This window comes from Mycteria americana, chromosome 11, assembly GCF_035582795.1.
Source record: "Mycteria americana isolate JAX WOST 10 ecotype Jacksonville Zoo and Gardens chromosome 11, USCA_MyAme_1.0, whole genome shotgun sequence".
Classification (NCBI taxonomy): domain Eukaryota; kingdom Metazoa; phylum Chordata; class Aves; order Ciconiiformes; family Ciconiidae; genus Mycteria; species Mycteria americana.
In genome coordinates this window covers 1,467,794-1,488,378 of record NC_134375.1, presented here as the reverse complement: position 1 = coordinate 1,488,378, position 20,585 = coordinate 1,467,794, and the positions used below count along the sequence as shown (strand labels likewise).

At 45.2% G+C, this 20,585-nt stretch overlaps 1 protein-coding gene across 2 annotated transcripts in view; it reads right to left on the bottom strand.

Annotated features, from left to right (window-relative positions):
- Nucleotides 1–20,585, bottom strand: part of SUSD3 (sushi domain containing 3) — a 36,417-nt gene continuing 15,832 nt past the window's right edge. Inside the window, exons 2-5 of one of the 2 annotated variants that reach the window (XM_075514091.1) lie at nucleotides 16,703–16,891; nucleotides 15,042–15,189; nucleotides 11,895–12,062; nucleotides 1–1,365 (exon numbers count right to left, since the gene is read on the bottom strand). In XM_075514091.1, coding sequence (XP_075370206.1) covers nucleotides 1,152–1,365; nucleotides 11,895–12,062; nucleotides 15,042–15,189; nucleotides 16,703–16,891 — 719 coding nt within the window. In that variant the 3' untranslated portion in view covers nucleotides 1–1,151. The remainder of the gene's footprint in view (nucleotides 1,366–11,894; nucleotides 12,063–15,041; nucleotides 15,190–16,702; nucleotides 16,892–20,585) is intronic. The other variant, XM_075514089.1, reaches the window with a different exon arrangement.

The window sequence follows — 20,585 nt, the reverse complement described above, 5'->3', positions numbered from 1 at the left end:
ACAATAATTTGAATTTCAAAACTGAAACTTCAGAACTGAAGGTCTTAAGAGGATACCTGATTCATAACAAGTGGGACATACAATAAAACAGTTACTGGGGCTTGCTCTAATATCATATTTCCATCATGACAGGAATGCGACAATACCCATTAGACAGCTGAAGACAGGAGAATAAATAAGGCCTCAACTTGAACAAAAATAACTACACTGTAACTATAAGATATACATGTGTGTGCACATAAACAGCAGAATAAGCGCCTTATCAGTTACTTAACTATTCAAAATGGACAAAACAAGAAAAAACTACCTTGTTTCCTCACACAGTGAACAGATTAATAATAGGAAAAGAAGGCAGGTTTCCAAAAAACTACATCGCCCCTTTGCGCGCTCTCACAGGGATGCTGCAGTGACCAGCTGGGCCACGCTGCTCCAGGAAGGCTGCACCGCCTTCCCCACCCTAAGCCCGCACGCCGGCTGCTCTCTTGCACTGCGCCCTGTACACCGGCTACAGGTGGTCAAGGGTGTGCTCCCTCACCGGGCAAAGCGTGCCGCGGTAAGGCGGCACGTCCCGCCATACGCTCTCCCCTCTCTGACAGGCTGGGGGGTCTGGAGACGTGCCTCTACTGCACCCAGTCTCATGTGGTCTCTAAATGCAGAGCAGACGGATTAAACAAAAAGGCCTTCCTGATATAAAACAACAGGGGCTTTTAATTAAAAACAAGATTTTATTGTAGTTCTATCATACTACTGTGTAAAAATATGGGGGATTTTTCATTCTGAAATGCTTACAAAAAACACTGGTTAAAAGAAGGTTGCAGTCTTACTAATGTGTAATTATCATCAGTGATTTTGTATGAGGCAAATATACAAACTGGCTACCATTTCTCTCTAGATGTACAGAAGAATGATACTATGTTTTGCCATGGTCACAATACATAGCACGCTGTAGAGAATGGCTACAGACTGCCAGCCTCAACATTCATTTTTTTATTTGTATCAGACCTTGCAGCATTTCTGTTAAATAACCATCCTGGAATATAGAAAACTTTCAAATTCATATGAGTAATTCACTTCCTATGTTGTCCTTAAGGCACATATTTCTATCCAAATTTCATTTTGGTCCAGAGAAGCAATTGTATTTCAGACACCAGCTATCCAGGTATCTGACAGCTCGGTTTGTTGTAACTATCCTTATGTCCATAGACTTCAACCACATGTATTGAATCCACTGTCTGTACCGCAGCGGTGTGTCCTGGTACAGCTCGTTTCACAGGTGCACTACTGCTCTTGGTTAACTTAGGCAGATGATCGTTGTCTTTGCAACACCCAGGAGCTACGATGTCCCGAGTCCACTCCTCCTGGAACCTGAAAGCATGAAGGAAAAAGTTATTTCTGTTTCATTTGCTCTGGTGGGGATACAGAACTTCCCAATGCATTTTATTTGCACATCAGGCATTTTGCAAACAACTTGTGCTGTAACATATGGACTCACTTCTCCTAGCATTAAAACCAGTTGGCAGCAGTGTGGCAAATAATTGCGTCTCTCTAAAAGCTGATGCAGACCTTGAAAAGACTTGTGAGGTTGGCTTTATTTGGGGTTGGGGCAGATGTTATTTGTTTGTTTTCCATCAAACAAGTCCCCAGCTTCTATTTAATACTACACTATCTAGAGAATGCTACTAAGAACACTTCAATGCTGAGACTGGTGCAGAAGGCAAGTCCTTGCTTGGTTAGCAGAGCACTGTTGGGAGCAGAAGAGCCAGTTGTGCTCAGTGGGATTTGAGGCGTTCTTTGCAGAACTGCCAGCGATGCCTATGCAGCGCTGTCACATCGTGGCTTGTGCCAACCCTTGACTGGCTGATCTGGCTACCGCCTGGACTTCCCAGAAGGGACCGCAGGCTGGCACTCTGTATTTGCCAGCTGCGTGTGTGTGCAGCACTGGCGGTCACCAATCCATCCTGCACCCCACCCTTCTGCACCGGGAAAGGAGGACTTGCCCGGGTGCGGGGTAAGCCAGCACAGGCTAGTGACTCAGGCAGCAAACAACCCCGCAGTGGATGGTGTGGGCAGAGCAGCAGCAGTGGCAGACAGAGATGGCAGGGTTGCTGAAAAGATGCTCAGTAAACTACACACAACTGATTCGGGAAAACAGGGGGATGGGATCAGCTTGTTCTTGAACTCTGCTGCAAGAGGCATGATGGATGCAGCTGGCTTTAAGCACAAGGACGGCTCTGTGAGCCAGAAGCAGGTAAAAAGACCTTTCGGGTTGTGCCAAATTACTGTAGTCTGAGCGTGTGGGCTTTTGTAAAACATCAGTTATTCCACAGCAGCTGTTTGCACGCAGACCAGATGCTGAGGTCGCTTGCCCCACATTCACTGCAGGTTAGCTAGCTCACAGGGCTCCTCTAGCTTCCTCTGAACCCACTGGTGTTGGCCACTGAACGCAGCAGCCTGCACACCCCCACCCAGGACAACGTGGTCTTACACTTTTGGTCGTGAAAAGCTGCTCAGGAAACAGAAGCTGCATTCTGCAGTTACCAGTTGCAGACAGCTAGCAGAAATGCTCATACATGAAATGTGCATACGTATAGGAACCACAGGGGAAGAGCAGAAAATAAAACCAAATAACTCAGGTCTTGCTGTTCTGGTACAGCGTAGGTATACTGCAGATACATCTTTCCTGTAAAGGAGAATAGATCTTGCTCTTCAGTGGAAAGGTATATTACAAAACTATCTGGGGCATGAGCTACAGTCAGATAGTGTAAAGGCATCTTAAACCACCTCTGCTTTTGAAGCGAGAAGGCACTGTATCCGTGTAGTCAGAATATACTCATCAAGGGGGTGCGCCGATGAGCAGAATTTACCCACCTGTAATTTGGACAACAACAAACTCATCTATTTCTCAAAAAACCAGCCTGGTAACTTTACCCACTTTGTATTGACTTGTACTGTTTCAACTGTGCCTTTTAATCTTGGTGTGTCAACAAGTCTTCAAGTATCTTTGTGTTTGACACCAGAACAGCCATCTGAGTAGCCCTGTGGCTTGCCATCAGGGAACAGAAGCTACATGGAGTAATGCTGCAGATCTTACTGCTGAAAGAAAATCTTCTGAAATACTTGCTACTGTGCTTTTTTTTTGTTTTTAATAGTACAAGGAACTCAGTTCTGTCTTCTTGAGGGTGTAGTCAATAGTTACAAAACAAAAATCAAATCAAAAGAGCGTGTACAGGGAGAAGAACCAGGATAAAGTTTTGCATAGGGTAGCCACAGCTTCACAAATAGCCCTGCCAGGATTATAGTTCAAATTTAGGTATTCTGGTTATTTTGCAATAAATATAGTTTACCTGGGCACAATCCATCTCATTCTGATGTTTTCTCCTGTAAAGCTCTGCATTGTGAAACTCTGCAATTACCCACAGTCCACCACCAACTCAGAAAGCCAAAGTGGCTAAACTGTACTTGGAGAACAACTATACTCCTGGCTGAGCAACCTCTTCCTCCCATTTTGGGAACTATTAAGCTTCCATTGACTGAAATGAGTCTAGTATGAGGTGACAGTAGGCAACCTCCATTCACTGCAGTACATCGAACCCTGCGGGCGTCAGAGGGATGGGGAAGTCAGTGGAGTTCCACCTAAGCAGAGGGTGAGAAGAGCTATTAAGAGGGTTGCAGTGTCGACAAGGGACAGAAATGTGCACGCAGTGGGCTCTCCTCTGCACGCGTAGCTATCAGTCAGATGCGGCCTTCAGTTTGCACTTTCATCCTCAAGAGCTCTAGACTTTATCCAGACTTTTTTTCAAGTGCTTTGTGACTTTTTTTCAACCGCTTCAACTATCCTTAACTCCAGTTTCCAGCTGGGCTACTTCAAAACTTCACGGTAAGAGGATCAGAAGACCTCCCTGCACTCATCTCTGGAAATGCAAACCCACCCAAGGATGTGGGGTGCTGAACAGCCTAGCTAGATGCACAATACATTTGACAAGGGCAGATTTTATGTGACAGCTAAAGTTAGAGCTCCCATCGGGGGAGAAGAACAGCCACCATAGCATTTGTCAATGGGTTTTAGAGGATTCACAAGAATTTTGCTTTGTGTGACTTGAGAGCTGTTCCTAGCTGGAGGGGAAAACGCTGTTAACGGGACATCCGAGGAGGGTGAGAACTCGGAGCAGCGGGGCCACCGCAACGCTGCCCGCTGCAGGCACTGGCTCTGAAAAGAGGTTTTTGTACTGGAGGACAAGAGGGGATTTTTTTGTTGCTGTACGTCTGGTGACTTTGTACAAGACCCTGGGGTACTCATGGAAGCGTTACGAAAACAATAATAGCAGCTTTATTGAAAGCACATGTTGCTGTGCACACACCCTCCACGCTTGTTGCAATGACAATTAAGACTGAAATTCAGAAATCAGTATCATTTAGCAGCCAGCTAGCCTACCCTTTGTGACAGGGCCCCAAGATGAAACCACAGCTCACTTCCCCTGCCTGATCTTTCTCTGAAATATGCGTGTCAAAAGGTACTGGAAGATTTTAGTCTCTGAAAGGTGGCGGTGGGGAACACAGAGCACAGTAATAACAAACTAGAAGAAAAAAAAAGCCTCTGTGAATAGAGAAGCTCAAGGTGGGGCAACTCGCAGGGGGGACAATCTATAGAAAAGCTGGAAAAGGAAGTCTGCCCCTCTCCTGTGCTGGGTCTCCTCCCTTCTGGTCCCAAGTGCCACACAATCAAACATTGTATGTGTAGGGAACTGTATTCATTACGTACAATTGTATCAAACAGGTCATTTGCTCTTTGCAGCCATTTCACTGGATGCTTTATGTAGCGAAGTATTAAACACCATGGTGACGATCGGTCCTACGTCTCTTCCTGAAGCCCTGGGAGCAGCCCACTGGTGGGTCTCTGCAATTTAAGCCTCGTAGCGGAGCTGGGGGGGAGCATTCACACCCGCGCAGACATTCACGTACACTGTGCAGATGATGCCGCGCAGGTACCACGGCCTTGGGCGGCAGGAGCCAGCAGGGCTGAGCTCTGCATGCCCGAGCTTTCAGGCAAACAAGAGCAATTTCTGACAGCAAGGCCAATCGTAAAAGAAAACGCATGGATGTTTTGGAGGGAGTGAAGGGTCCAGCTCTCTGGTGAGACTGCTGACCTTCAAAAGCACCCAGATAAATAGGTTTCCCCAGGACCTCTAACAGCCTTGCACTAAGTCACTGTTGTGGAAGACGTTCTGCTCCCTTAACTCTCCCACCGATGCATCTCCTAGCAGTCATTCTAGGTGTCCCGGTGGCTTTTTCTTGTTCTACTTATGTTTTCCATTGAGCTTTGCAGCAGCTTGTCTCTCAACATGGGTATTCCTTCAAGTCTTGTCCCCTTTCACTGTGGTAAATCTACACCCCACTACCCTGCTAGCAGTAGGGCATCAGATCCTTCAGCTTTTTAATCTCTTCTACTTAGGTGTTCAGAGGGCAAAAGCAGCTGGGAAAGTGCGCTCAAGGGGGCAGAGGGCAAGGTAGGAATGTGGCAAAGTGTCCCATCCCATCTTGTCCATACTTCTGGAAGGTCCTTTGGCTTTCAGCCATGCTCCTCAGCACACCTGGGCAGACATGAGCATTTTTTAGAGCAACATGAGTTTCTGATTGGCACCTTCCTTGCAACACCTTACACAAGGTAGTGGAAAACTTCAACCATTATAGCCACTAAATCAAAGAGAAAAAGAAAATATTTCATTTTACTGTGGAGGCCAAAGCTATGAGCCAATTTCAGCAACCTTGCATACGACTTCTTGGACTGACTGAAAACGCCGAGTTGCCTCTCCTAAGAGCATGCTGGCTTTGTTTTTGCAAAACCTTTTCACTTGGACATCTTTGTTGTTGGATTGTCCGTATTTGCTTTTTGCCAGGTACACTGGTAATGCATCTTGTAGTCAGAAAGGGCTCCGGTACAAAAATTTCAGGTACTAAAAATATCTTCTGTGGGAGAATATACTAGCCTGTTTCTCTGCAGAAGAGATTTTTTCTTCTTGATAATATGCTCCAGCTGTAGTGGATATCTGAAAGGAGGACTTTAAACCTACTGAGACATGGGCTTTTCCATTTGACTCAATCCTGCAGTCAGATCAGCTACTTCATAAAGAATGTTTTATAACTTGGCCTAGAGTTGTGTAAAATAATTCACCTCAAAACAGGCCAAATTTGGAATGCACAACTTCTTCCAAGTGCTTCCACACCAGGGGAAAAAAATCACCAAATTTCTTTGCTGATCTTTAGATGTATTTTTGAGCTGGACTAGTTTCTTTCTGGTTGTTGTCTTAGCTGACGGAGGATGAAAAGGAGTTAGTCTACAGCTAAATGCACTTCTCCCTGAGCGTGGACAATACTGGACCATCAATTCTCCCTCGCAAAATAACAGCACACCCCTGAGCCAAGGGAGTATCTATTCCAGGACAGGTTACAGGACTCTTATGCTGAAAAAGCAAAGAAAATAGAGGCTTCCCTAGGTGTGGCTATTTCTTACCATAATTAGGAAGTTGATACAAACTGAAACCAGCTCTCTCGGCTTTTCTTATTACTAGCTATCCGTATTTCCCCTGGGACAGCTATCTTTCTGCACATGCTAATGTATAAATATGCTACGGCTCAAGCAGTGTAGTGCCCAGTTCTTTAATGTCTTTGCATGTCAAAAAGGGTCTGCTGTTTGCTCTCGCAACGGTTACGCTAGATCGTGCATATTTTTATCATTTCTCCTAGAGGCATGGCTAGGACTACTTAATGGAAAAGAGGAGGCTGCTGTTTCAGGTTGGGAGTCACAAGCAAGCTGCTGGAGCTGCTCCGCCCTACTCCAGGCAGGGGATCCCAAGGCCACACTTGCCTCAACCCACCTGTACTGACCGTTCACCTGGGGAACAGCCGCAGCTGACCCGCGGCAGCGGGTGAGCGTACCCCCGCGCCCACGCTAGGGTGACCCCGCTCTTCTTTTCAACACCCGTTTCTTCAATATAATCTCTTACTGACATTCACCTCCCTCTCTCAAACGTTACCAGTAGCTGGCACAGAGGAAGGACAGCTGTCATTAAGCTTCTCTTTACTGATATTTTACCCTGTGCCTGTCTCGGGGCAGAGGACAACCTGCCTGCTCAGGCAGCTAAGTCCAAGCTCTCCCATATGGCTGTTTGCTGGGGACGGAAGAGGACCGTTCATCTCGCGTGGTGGTTGCCCAAGCAATTATTCCAGAGGAGGATTACCGCAGGGTCAGGTATTATTCTTCATCAGAAAATAACTGACTCAAAAATAACGTGTCCTGCTCAGGAGCATACCCATTTCAAAACACCTCTTAAACCCGGCACGGCGTTTCAAGTGCTAGTCTCTCTGCAAGACCAAATGTCCCTGATGCCCAGGACTCTCCCCGGCGAGACCCCCAGTGCCTGTCTAACCCAGCAGGTGCGGTGCTCTCTGCTGCTTTGGGGAGGGTCTCCCACTTTGGATGAATGATGCCAACAGCCCTGGTTTCATTCTCATGCAGAATTGGGAATACTTTTAAATCTTAAAATGCTAAAGAGAGCAGAATACAATTTACTGATTTCAGCCTTTTCTCCTGTTACATATTGCAGTCAGGCTGTGAGAGCTATTCCCAACATATCCCCGTGTTGACAAGCCCTGCCTCTGCCTAGCAATCCTCCTGGGGGGCTGTTTTGGAGGTTCATGCACACTGTTCTCCTCTAACTACGTGGCCCAGAGCTGCAGCTAATCTCCCTCCCATAGATGACAGACCCTTTTCTTCAGCTATCTGTCTCAAACCTCTGCATCACGCAGCAACCTGCTATCTCTGCTCTATGCTCTAAACTTCTGAGAAGCAATGCTGGGGAAAACGTGTCCCTCCCAGCGGCCCCATGCCTTGTAACTTGGCTTTCCCTGCTCAATATTAGTTAGCTCTTCAAATATTATAAAATAACAAATATGCTGTAAATGCTTGCAGCTCCTGCATATAAGACTTTCTGCTAAAAATTGGTATTTTTATCCTCATTATGATTCCTTACATCCAAATGAAAGAGGTGGCATCAACAGTGACTGCACTTGGTAATTAATGATCCCAGGTATTTGTAGACATATTTCTCACGATTTGAAAGCAATTTGTTCAAGCAGCCAAGAAGCCAGAATGCGGCTTATTATAATTAGAGTAGTTGCCACTAAAATTCAGCATTTCCCTGCAAAACTATATTTTCATCACATTTGTTCCACGCTTCAAATACGAGGGGAAAAAGATCTCATTTTGTGGCAGACAGGTCCAGAACAGCACACTGGAGCCTCCACTGTCCAACAGCTGGGCTTCTACATTATTTATAACCGCTATACATCAGCATTCTGCATCCACAATATGTCACCTTGTCACAGCCAAAATTATCTCATCGGCATACTAAGGCACTGCTTTAACAGATGATAGTTTTTTAATCCTAAATTACTCTGTAAACCATAACAAATATCTTACCTGTCTGAAAGAATTGGCTTTTTATTTTATTTGTTCTGACAGTATTTTTGATCCTTAAAGTGGTGAAGCCAAATGTTAATATCTAGTTAATCTCTAAATCTATTTCAATTAAGTCTGAAAAGCAGCATGACCTACATCCCTTTCTAGTCAAAAATAGGCTAAGATATACCCAAGAGGGTCTTCTTCAAGGGTGGAGGAATTCTCACTCCTGCAGATACTTCGTATGTTACATGAAGAAGCAGCACAACAGTTTTCTTTAAGAAAAGGAAACGCTATGGTAAAAACGGCATAAATTGCCAAGCCTCCACCCACTCCTTTCTCAGACAAGGGCACCACTCATCTCTCAGCCTTCCCCGTCTAAGTGGGTTGCGGAGCCACTTCCCATGGCTGTATCGCAGAGAACCACGCGTACTGCAGCCCTGAAAAAGGCAGGGAGAAAATGATCAGCCTCCCGTGCTTCCTAGGAGAGTTCCTTATTAGAAAAACAAAGTAGGATTTCTGATTTGCTCAGACGTCTAGCGATGCATTGCACAAATTCCTCCAAATGTCTGAAACATTAACACGAGGAGAGGAGAGGAGAGGAGAGGAGAGGAGAGGAGAGGAGAGGAGAGGAGAGAGGAGAGAGGAGAGAGGAGAGAGGAGAGAGGAGAGAGGAGAGAGGAGAGAGGAGACAGGAGAGAGGAGAGAGGAGAGAGGAGAGAGGAGAGAGGAGAGAGGAGACTATTTCAGTTGGAAGGGACCCACAACAATCCTCCACTCCAACTGCCTGACCACTTCAGGGCTGACCAAAAGTTAAAGCATATTATTAAGGGCATTGTCCAAATGCCTCTCGAACACTGACAGGCTTGGGGCATCGACCACCTCTCCAGGAAGCCTGTTCCAGGGTTTTACCACCATCTTGGTAAAGAAATGCTTCCTAATATCAAGTCTGAACCTTCCTTGAGGAGCCTTGGTTAAATTATCTTTTAGCTTGTTCGTGACCACGGCACGCATGCTTTGGTTCACACGCACGCAGCAATATACCGAAGCTTTCTTTTGGGCTTGCTTGCCCTCAGTTTTGCTGCTTTTTTCCAACAACCTTTATTTATTTCCTTGGACAATCAACACTATAACAGCTCCACCACTACAGCAACACCCACACGGTTAGAGATCTCCTCCAAGCATAGGCTGCCAGCACGTCCACTTTACGTTAAACGGAGAAAGGTACCGCAGAAATAACCCAGGTCGTAAACACGTCCTTTCACGCTGGTCTTCCTGGCATAAGCCAGCTTCACGTTTGCACCTCCCCAGGGACTGGCCTACCCTGTCCTACGTTCCCAGTAAGCTGGATGTGCGCAGGACGATGAAACTTATCCTAATTCACTACACACAAAAAATAAGTCTTGCAAGTGAAACACAAAGCTGACAGATCATTTGTTGTCTTCAAGAGCTGGCATGAAACACCTGAGCAGAATTCCCACATCTCATCCTGCGCATATATCCATTTAGCAGAATTAACCAGTAGAAATTAGCATCATTTACTAACCTTGATTAAATAGATCTGACTTGAGTGAAGAAATGGAACAAGGTACGATTTGATAAAGGGTCACACCTGTTCCTAGGGCAATTCCAAGACAGTTTTATGCAGGGTCTGTAACAGCTTCAATGCCATTTCCATCTCTGATAGAAGTGGCACCCGTTGCCCACGTGAGAAACAGCTAGACTTTTGGCTCTGGGGTGCACAGACTAATACACCCGCTCTCCTAGCTGATTTTTGCTCTGCCTAGTGATTAGCCAGGATCACATCACCTCTGCATGCTGGAAATAAAGTAGACCTTGATTAATAGCGGACCTCATGCATCAGGAGGTGGGTACGTGCACCCGTATTTAACACGACACGTGTATTGTTCTACGTCGGAAAAAAAGAGCTCACAGGCTTTCCTCCTCCTGCCCTCTGCAATTCCCCACTGAAGTTTATACATTCTCCAGTTTTCTAAAGAAATAATTAACTTGTTGATTTCTGGCCCCAGAGAAGCTGCTTATCCAGAAGAATTGTATATTCCCTGCTACTTTCAGTGAAGAAAAAGTGTACAGAATTTGGTAAACATAACACAGCAGCTTCTGCTCTGTGGAGTGGTGCAGATAAGAACCCAGAAGGAGCTCGACGCTCCAGCAGAGCACTAACCTGTTTCCAGCCCTTTATAAGTTTATCCATATTATTTTAAAAGCAGATTACACTTATACAAAACATTAACATCGTAGCAGATTGAAGTTGCCCAAAATTAAAAATTCCATCCTGAGTCTTCTAAAAACTGTTTAGGTTATTATCAGCATTTAATTAGCTTTATACATCTTTCTGAAATCACCCAAAGCTAGGAATTGATTAAGCAGCCATCAGACTTTTGTGCAAGTGCTCCATTTGAATATAATTTCCAGCTGCACTGTGACATGGAAGTAGGTTTATAATCTGCATAAAATTGTTTTCTGCAGGTAACCCCTACAAATCACAGATACTGCTGTACATAAAGGCTGTACAAGTGAGCAGTGAATTAAAAGCAAACAAGGATTGTGCCATATATTATCGTACATGACGACGAAGCAGAACCCAAAGGGTATAAAAGACACAATGACGTGTGTTTATATGAACAGTAGTAGCAAAACAGCAATTAGAATTTAACACATACTCATTTTTCTGTTTTTCTTTTGTTGGCAACACAGCCAGCGTAACACACCTGGACACTTTCAGAGGTGATTTTGAACTGACACAAAAAATACCTATGCCCACCACCCACGCATCCACAGTACGTGACGCGCTTTACTTCAGCATGGACATTTCTTTGGACTACCCCAGGTCAGGGTTCCTGCACTGTGGGCATTCACTCTGCCTTGCAGATGAGGATCCCGTTGTGTTTGCCCTGCACACCGTGATAACGAAACGATACTTCTCAAGAGAGCTTTCGCGGCCACCGAGGGATAAATGGTAATACTCGACGCTCACTTCGAGCCGTACCACGGCCCCGGGTGTCCCTGTCTGGCTCCTCTCCTAAGGCTCTTAGGCAAGCTGGCACCTTGATACCACTAACCGATACAGAGTAGTGACTTTCCTGCTGCAGGTTAGCATCAATTTAACAAAGCCAATTAAAAACCTCTCTCCAGTTAATCTGGTGCAACCTCCCCTGCAGACGAGGCTTAACCAAGCACTACTGGGGATAGATGAAAGAAGCTGTAAGGAGGGAGGTCATGCTCAGCTTCTCTGCTGTCTCACCTTTTGGCAACATTAATTCCCCACAAGACGGGCGAGTTCAAGGACAAGCCCTGACAATCCACTGGCATCATGTCCTCTTCAGGGGCATCCCTTTAAAATGCATTATTAAGGAATCCTCTTTCTAAAATTTGTTCAGCAAAGGCATTCAAACCCACTATATTTTAATAGCCTTACCTGTAGAAGCCTTGGTTATCATATGCCATGTTAGTCACATCATCAAATACGGATTTGTTCCTGAGTTTCTTATTGTTGTTGTTATTGTTTCTTCCCTTAAAACCAAAGTAAGCAGCTTGCATGTGCTCCAGTTCTTCAGTTCTGAGCTGGTACCACAGCTGCATATCTCTGTGAATAAAGCAAGCGGTACAATACATTGCTATGATAAACAGCCGTATATCTGAGCTTTTATCAGACCACAGCCCTGACTCACTAGAGTTTAAATCTAAATCCAGGTTTACTGAAAACAGCACTTAAACACGTGCTGAACTGCAAGCGTAAGCCAAATCTCCAGAGACTTAAACACCTGCTGAAATACCTTAAGGTGGGAGATTCTTAAATAGCATAAATATTATTCTGTAAAATAGTGTTATTTTAAGTATTATCCAGCACTCCTCAAAACACAAGCAAACAAACAAACAAACAAGAGCAATTTTCTTATGAGCACCTGTGGATAGTTCAAAGGAACAAAACCCCAATAATCATGCCAATTTGATTCAGTGGATTTTGAAACTACAGGTAATAGGGAAAGTCACGTAAGGCATGATGTTGTATCAATGTTCTCATGGACCTTCATCAGTGACACACGGCAGGCCAGATCCTCTTGTAGGTGAAAAGACTACAGACCATCCCCATTTTATGGAATACATTATTTCAGGAAAAAAAAGTGTTTTCTGTAAATTTTTGCAGCACTGCCATTCCTAAGGGTCAAAAATCACCAGGCAGGTTGAAAAGATGAATTGACTTTAAAATGGAGGAGACAGGCAATGTTGCCTTTGTTAAGAGCAGGGCTTTTTCGGTTGCCTCCAGGATTTCCCTCTGGAAATGCTCAAGGCGCTTTTCATGCTGCTCTCTACAACTCTGGGGAAAAAAAAAAATCACAATTTCTTTTCTTGTTTTTAAAAGAAGTCTAAGATTCACACAATCACAGACATTGACACTAGCTGATGGGACAAGATTAAATTGTGAGGGCTGGCGATGCTGATTTTGGTGTCATTTCTGTCCTCTCAAGATGCAATCCTGCTCTTACTGAAGAAAATGGCAGCTACGCTCATGCAGTGGGACAAGGTCTGCGAGAAGGCTAAATTACGTGAGGATTTTCAGCAGCCTTTGTCCTTTTTCTCTCCAAATGCAAGGATAAAACACAAGATGGCACTTCAAAGATCATCAAACAGATACCTTGCGAGACAGGCCTGTAGGCAGAAGTGGTCTCTTCTAGTAGACCAACTGAAAGAGCCAAAAAAAGTAAACAGGCAGACTTCAAAGCTAAAGGCAAGATGAGGACACCCTCCCTACCCCACAGGGACAGACTACCTTTTCTTTCAGAGATGGTCTGACGCTTATTTAACTAATCCCCTACCACGTATTCTCATCTTGTATCAAGTTATCGAGCCTGCAGCTTCTCTTCAGATTAACGCTCTGTGCATCCAGAAGTCGATCCACATTTTCCAGCTACATCCACTGACCTCACAAAAGAGATCCTCTCTACGCGCGGACCCTCGCGCACTTACACCCTTGGACGCTGCCAGCTGCAGCAGTGCTCCCACCACATCTGGCACTGCAGCACGGGCTGTGGGTCGAGCAAGTCTCATACAGGCATGTGTTACTCTTTCTCACGTGACACGGACGGTTTCTCCACCATCTCAGTCGCTTTCCGACAGCGGGGCCAAGCCACACAATGTCTACGGTGCCCACAGGCTCCCCCCTAGGAGCGGGGCTCAGGGGGATGGGCAGGCTGGAGCAGCTCCTTCAGGAGGCAGTGAAGGGAGGACAGAGGGCAGCAAGGAACTGAGAAGCTCCCAGCACAGGGAATCATTTTATGTCCTGATGACAGAACCAGGTCAAAACGCCCGGTGTGAAGGGCTTTTCTTTCATAAGAGAAAAATATCAAGTCATCAAAGTCATGTGAAGAGCTAATTTGGACAAAACTCCATTTAAAATAAATGAAAAACATGGACTTTGATATGAATAGTCTTATCAAAAAGAAAAGCGGTGATTCCAAAAATGCCAATCAACCCTTTCATTTCAAAAATTATTTCATGCTATCAGTGAAAACCTAATATGACGAGTGACACCAAAGACTTTCTTTTTGCCTCGTAAAATCATTTCAAGGGAAACAGAAAATCTGTATTTTGGTTACAATCAGATTTCAAAATGACAGAATTTCCCCCCTAAGCAGGTTCCCACGCAGCTCTAGATAAAACACAGCTCGGAGCAGAGAGACCTTCACTCGTGTCCTCCCCAGTCTCCCTTTACTCCACTGCTACCCCCCCGCATTCCAGACACTTCTCTGAAGCAAGAAGAGGCTTAAAATCAAGCAGAAGTGCAGCTTACTGTCTGCACAGCAGGCATCAGCGGGACAGGCTGCAGCCACCCCACAGTGGTGGGAACAGCGAGCAGGAAAAGTGGGAGGGAAATGAAGAAGAGGTGCCCGTGGACAGCCTTCTGCAGCAGGTGACTTGGGATGGATGCTCTCATGAACAACAGTGGCTCGGCTTCAGCGTACAGCCAGATGTGGTCATGCAGCCGCTCTTCACACTGAGTTTTCATAATGGACTGGACTGGCAAATTTTACTTCTTCCCATGCCTGTTTACAATCCTGCCCGCTGTCTTCCACTTCAAGCCAGCAGACAAAATCCTACATCCTTCCAGCTTGTGACAGCTTTAAGTACGCTTTGCAGACGGTGAGGGCTTTGACGGTTTTGACACGGGTAGATTAATTTTCCCAGCAGCATTCAAGAAGAGCAAAGGAAAAAATGAAGGCGAGAGAGAAGGGAAAATGCAGCCAATCTTAAATAATTCAAGGCGAGAAAGACTGGGCCAGCAAATAAGACTTCTATGTTCAGCTTCTGCATAATCCTGGGTAAATCCAGATCTGCCCAGGCCCACTGAGGTCATCTGATATTAACAGACATTAGGTGCCTAAATACTCTTGAATTCCAAGTCTTTCTATGCCTAAAGCCCAATCTACAAATTAAGGATTTCAAGTAATTAACATCATTGTGGTGTTGTGAGCATCAAGTCCTTTGAAGCTCTCTCCTATCACAGCAAAGGGGTCCATACGATGTACAATCTTACGCCGTATTTAACAATCTTTTCTTAACATACCTTTGAGTCCTCCTCCTTTCACTTTTCTTCACACACTTGATAAGACAACAGGTTAAAAAAGCCATGGACATCAGCAGAATGACAGCACAGCTCACGATGGAGGCAATCACTGCGACCTTAAATCCAAAAGTCTCATATTTTGATATGGCTGCAGCAAAGCAAACACAGAAGCACGTTTCTAAGGTCAACCCATGAATTTATCTTTCACATTTTCATTAAACCATGCTGAAACCTACCTGCTTCACACTTCTGCCAGTAATAGCTCAGCGAGGACTTTCACGTTAGTACGTGTCAAGATACCAGAGTATCTTGGCTTCAGCTTAGAGCTACGCAAGCCTCCTCAAATTGGGCTATTTAAAAATCTCCTGTTTATAAGCTACTAATGAATTGTTCACAAGTGTTTCACCACTGCAACTAATTAAACACACTGCCTTTAGCGCTGCAGTAGCTAAAAAGCACAACTTGGTCAGCATATCAAATGCAGATGAGCTAGCAGACTCTTATAAGCAATTGTTAACAAGGACTGGAGCTGCAAAAACAAATACTGACAGGGGTAAATGGGTTTAAAGAAGCCCTTTAGAGCAAGGAGAGTTCCATCTGATTACGTCCTATTTGGCAGGCAGGGAACAACTGGTCTTCCTCTCTTTGGGGAAGGATGCAGGATGGAAGGGACAGTATCTGCAGGGCTGAGTGTTCACAGTGACCTGATGTTGGAAGTGAATTATCCAGACAAAAGGAGGAGTGGGAATGGGGTGTGGCACAGCTAACGCAGATCTCTGCCAACTCATCTGGAGCACTAAGCATGTCTTGCTTCAAAACTCATCTAGTTCTTCCAATACCACGATGACCAGCATCAGAAATGGTTCAGCTGAGCTCCACACAAAGCTTTGCATTTCTGCAGCCTCTGGAGGGGAGGATTTATCTCATTTTTTTTCTTTAATGGAATCTCTCAAATGAGAGATAAGAATAGCAGAGTTTGTGAGAGGGCGATAAGTGCCTAAAAGAGCCATCCATCTACCAGGGATTTAAAATTATACGAGGTCTGAGACACAGACTGAGATTCTCAAAGCTCAGAGGTACCACGTTTTGCTTGGGCCTACTTCTAGTCAAATTACTAACAACCTTACAATAAATAAGAAGGAACACAGCGTGAAAGGTAGTTAATGTTGTTACCATTCAAATGCTATTTGTCAATATGGTAACTTTCCCATGCGGCTGCCCACAGGCAGCAACCTAAAATTGTTCAAAAAATATCGCTGTGTTTCTTTTACAGCAAAAATATCTTCAGAAAAGAATGCCAGGAGATTAGAGGGTTTGCAAATATACTTGCACATTAGTTGGTCATACCTATACATTTTCTTTAGAAGGGTACAGCTTGTAGCTACAGAGCCACAGTTATTCCGGGTGCAACACTACTGGAGTCGGTGATGTGAGATCAGGCATAAATCTGACCGAGTCTTTCCTGTGCCATGGTAATGAATCACGTCAGAACACATATGGAGCGCAATTACAGTCAGTGGGGGCAACTTTGAAGGAAATGGAATTTGTCTTTTTCCTTGCACAGATGTCTAGAATTAATCTGAACGTTGTAGGAGATAGGCAGGACAAAATAAACACAATGCAGCCCAAAGGGACTGGGAACAGTTTGGAAAGAACCTTACGCTTGCAGGAGGGCACTCCGGCTGTCCACTGGGTACTGTTCCCTTTCCAAACGCAGGTGATGACGCCTGGTCCCTCCAGCTGGTGCTCGGCAGAGCACTGGAACGTTATCACCGTCCCCACGTCTGTGCCGTTGCCGTGAATGACCTGCAATGTGCCAAGCTGGGGAGGGAAGACGCGGCTGCACTGCCCTGCAGAACAAAAACAAAGCGAGACGATGCAGCGCCAGAGCCAAAAGCGAAGGTCCGCTTAAGTTTTATTGCAATCGGATTGTAAATCAGTCCAAGTTAACGGCCAAAACAAATAACAGACCTCAGGGTGGGCGATACTGACTGCTCTGCCAAGTACTAGCCCAAGGCCAAACCCCCTTAGGTGCCATTCAACAGCCCCACTGCCCCGACCACCAGCACAGAGGGAGGTTTTACTCATGTTGCAACATTATCTACTTAGACTGGTACATATTAAACATTAAAAAAAAAAAAAGTCATTCTGTGAGTGGCATGGTCTCCTACTGATTCCTGTCTTGTCAGACTCTGTGTGTTTAATGAAGTTCTCAGGCTGGCATGTTCCATGCTGGGAGTATTCATAGCGTATCTTCCCCCACGCAAACTTTCCAAGGTCTAATGGACTGATCACATATTTCAGCATTTCAGTCTACTTGGTAGCATCTTTTAATGATCCTACAGAACCTTCCTGTCTTTCAAGAGCACTGCAGCTCTGTTAGTCTTGGCTGAAACGAGTCAGCGGGTTAAAAGCCACTGTAGGGAGGGGACAGAGAGGCGTTCACATACAGCACAACTACATTTGACTTATCTCCATTTTCAAGTGGCAAACTGTGCTTTGTAGTATATCTTTCATTTTTAGTTCATTTTTGTTCATTTTGCTTTTCTCTCTCTATTTCTTTGTCGTTCATACAGCTGTTCTTTGAGTCATGGAGCTGTTCTCCCCTCAGCCACCTAACGTCAGCCACTAACTTTATACATTGGGTTTCATTGTCACAACATCCCTTGTTTCACACTCATTTTAAACACAAATTTTAATGATTGGTCATTAAGACAACATATAATATCCAGATATACTTCAAAGGTAACAACAATAAATACATTTTCTGGTTTTGTACATGTGCACTGACAGCATCTGGAAACTGTTTTACATGATCTTTTTTTTTTTTAATTTACTAAATACCAGCACTGCTTCTGCATCAGAGCCCAAGCTCCCTATCTTCCGCTGCATTTCCAAATGACTTCAGCAGACTCAGGGACAATTGGGTCACAGTTGCAAGACCAGAATTGCAAGCGCTATGAAGACACACAAAAAAATTAAAAGGGGGAAAATATGCTTCCCACACTTACAAGCGAAAAGAAATGTAGAGTTTTAATAGCCTCCTTCAGAACATCTTGACAGAATCACATGTTAATAGCAAATCTATTTTATTTTTAATACTAACCCCCCCCCCGGTCATTAGTTAACGTTAAGCTTCTGCGATCAAACCACAGCAGACAGGCTTACTATCTAGCTTCAGTTTACGCTCTTAAAAACCCCAGCCCCCTGGAAAACAAACCCGAAGGAATCTCAGCGAAAGACCAAACAAAAGCCACAGTGACAATCACCGGTCTAATCTACTAAGTAAATATGTACTGAAGACTAGCTTTTAAAAACATTCCTGTTTTAATTCCATGCATATTACTTCTGCTTGTTTTGCCACTTCTTTCAGTCTCTTACTATGGCAGCAATTTGCCTCAATGAGAGCAAATATTTTCTGGAGCGTTGCTTCCCTTCGTCTCTTGTCCTCCCCTCCAACATCCTGTTACTGGAACACATGGGATGTGTGCACTGGACAACCTTCCTCCTCACCTCAGATGAGCATTACGAGTTTGGGCTTTTCTTTTTACCATAATCAGCCAGAGACTTACCATGAAAAACCACTGTCCTAAGCTGCAAAATATCTACCTTTTTGCATTTGACACTTTCAAGGCTATTTTTAGATACCGAATCACATACTTAAGAGTTCACGTTCAGTGACACTTCCAGCTGCACGAGATCCAGAAAGTAATTCAGAGCCAAATTTGATTCAAAGTACATCTGCTTAGCCACCATAGCAGCCCTCATTAGACACTTTAAGCAGACTTGCCAGTTTATCTGGACTCGTTATTCAGCCTCCGCTCTCCAAAGAATAGATCATTTGGCACTGGATCCTTTCTTTCAAGACATATTTAATTTAATCCAGCATAGACCATCCTGAGTAATACGTGCAGCTGTAGCTGGCTTAGGTGCTCTTGACCCTTTCCTGCACTGTCCTTGCCCATGATGGTATATGCCCAGTGATTAAAACCTCTGAATGTCAGTGACCTTGTCAGCATTATTCCTCAGCTGTGGATTTTAAAATATTTTTCTTCACTTATGCACTACAAAGATTTCTAACAGCCAGTGTCCCATGAAGCCGTGAAGACTTCCTCGCTTGGGCCAGGGCTGTAACAGCATTGTGTCATCCCCAGAAGATCATTCCCATATGAATGTAATTGGGGCAGGAACCCCAGAGGCTCATCCTAATCACAGCTAATGAGACCTAAACTTTTGTAAGCTTCTATACCTGGCTTTACACAGATGCTGAGCTGAAAGTTCATTAACTGCATTTCACGTACCTGCATTTGGCCAGAGTAGAAATACAGAATCACAGATCACAGAATCGTATAGGTTGGAAAAGACCTTTAAGATCATCGAGTCCAACCATAAACCTAACACTGCCAAGACCACCACTACACCATGTCCCTAAGCACCTCATCCAAACGTCCTTTAAATACCTCCAGGGATGGCGACTCAGTCACTTCCCTGGGCAGCCTGTTCCAATGCTTCATAACCCTTTCAGTGAAGTAAAATTTCCTAATATCCAGTCTAAACCTCCCCTGGCTCAACTTGAGGCTGTTTCCTCTCGTCCTATCACTTGTTACCTGGGAGAAGAGACCGACCCCCACCTCTCTACAGCCTCCTTTCAGGTAGCTGTAGAGAGTGATGAGGTCTCCCCTCAGCCTCCTTTTCTCCAGGCTAAACAGTCCCAGCTCCCTCAGCCGCTCCTCATAAGACTTCTGCTCCAGACCCTTCCCCAGCTCCGTTGCCCTTCTCTGGACACGCTCCAGCCCCTCAATGTCTCTCTTGGAGTGAGGGGCCCAAAACTGAACACAGCATTCGAGTTGCGGCCTCACCAGTGCCCAGTACAGGGGCACAGTCACTGCCCTAGTCCTGCTGCCCACACTATTCCTGATACAAGCCAGGATGCCATTGGCTTTCTTGGCCACCTGGGCACACTGCTGGCTCATATTCAGGCGGCTGTCAACCAACACCCCCAGGTCCTTCTCTGCCAGGCAGCTTTCCAGCCATTCTTCCCCAAGCCTGTAGCGTTGCATGGGGTTGCTGTGGCCCAAGTGCAGGACCTTGCACTTGGCCTTGTTAAACCTCATACAATTCACCCCAGCCCATCGATCCAGCCTGTCCAGGTCCCTCTGCAGAGCCTGCCTACCCTCAAGCAGATCAACACTCCCACACAACTTGGTGTCATCTGCAAACTTACTGAGGGTGCACTCGATCCCTTCATCCAGATCATTGATAAAGATGTTAAACAGAACTGGCCCCAGCACAGAGCCCTGGGGAACACCGCTTGTGACCGGCCGCCAACTGGAGTAAACTCCATTCACCACCACTCTTTGGGCCGGGCCATCCAGCCAGTTCTTTACCCAGCGAAGAGTACACCCATCCAAGCCATGAGCAGCCAGTTTCTCCAGGACAATGCTGTGGGAAACAATGTCAAAGGCTTTACTGAAGTCTAGATAGACAACATCCACAGCCTTTCCCTCATCCACTAGGCGGGTCACCTTGTCACAGAAGGAGATC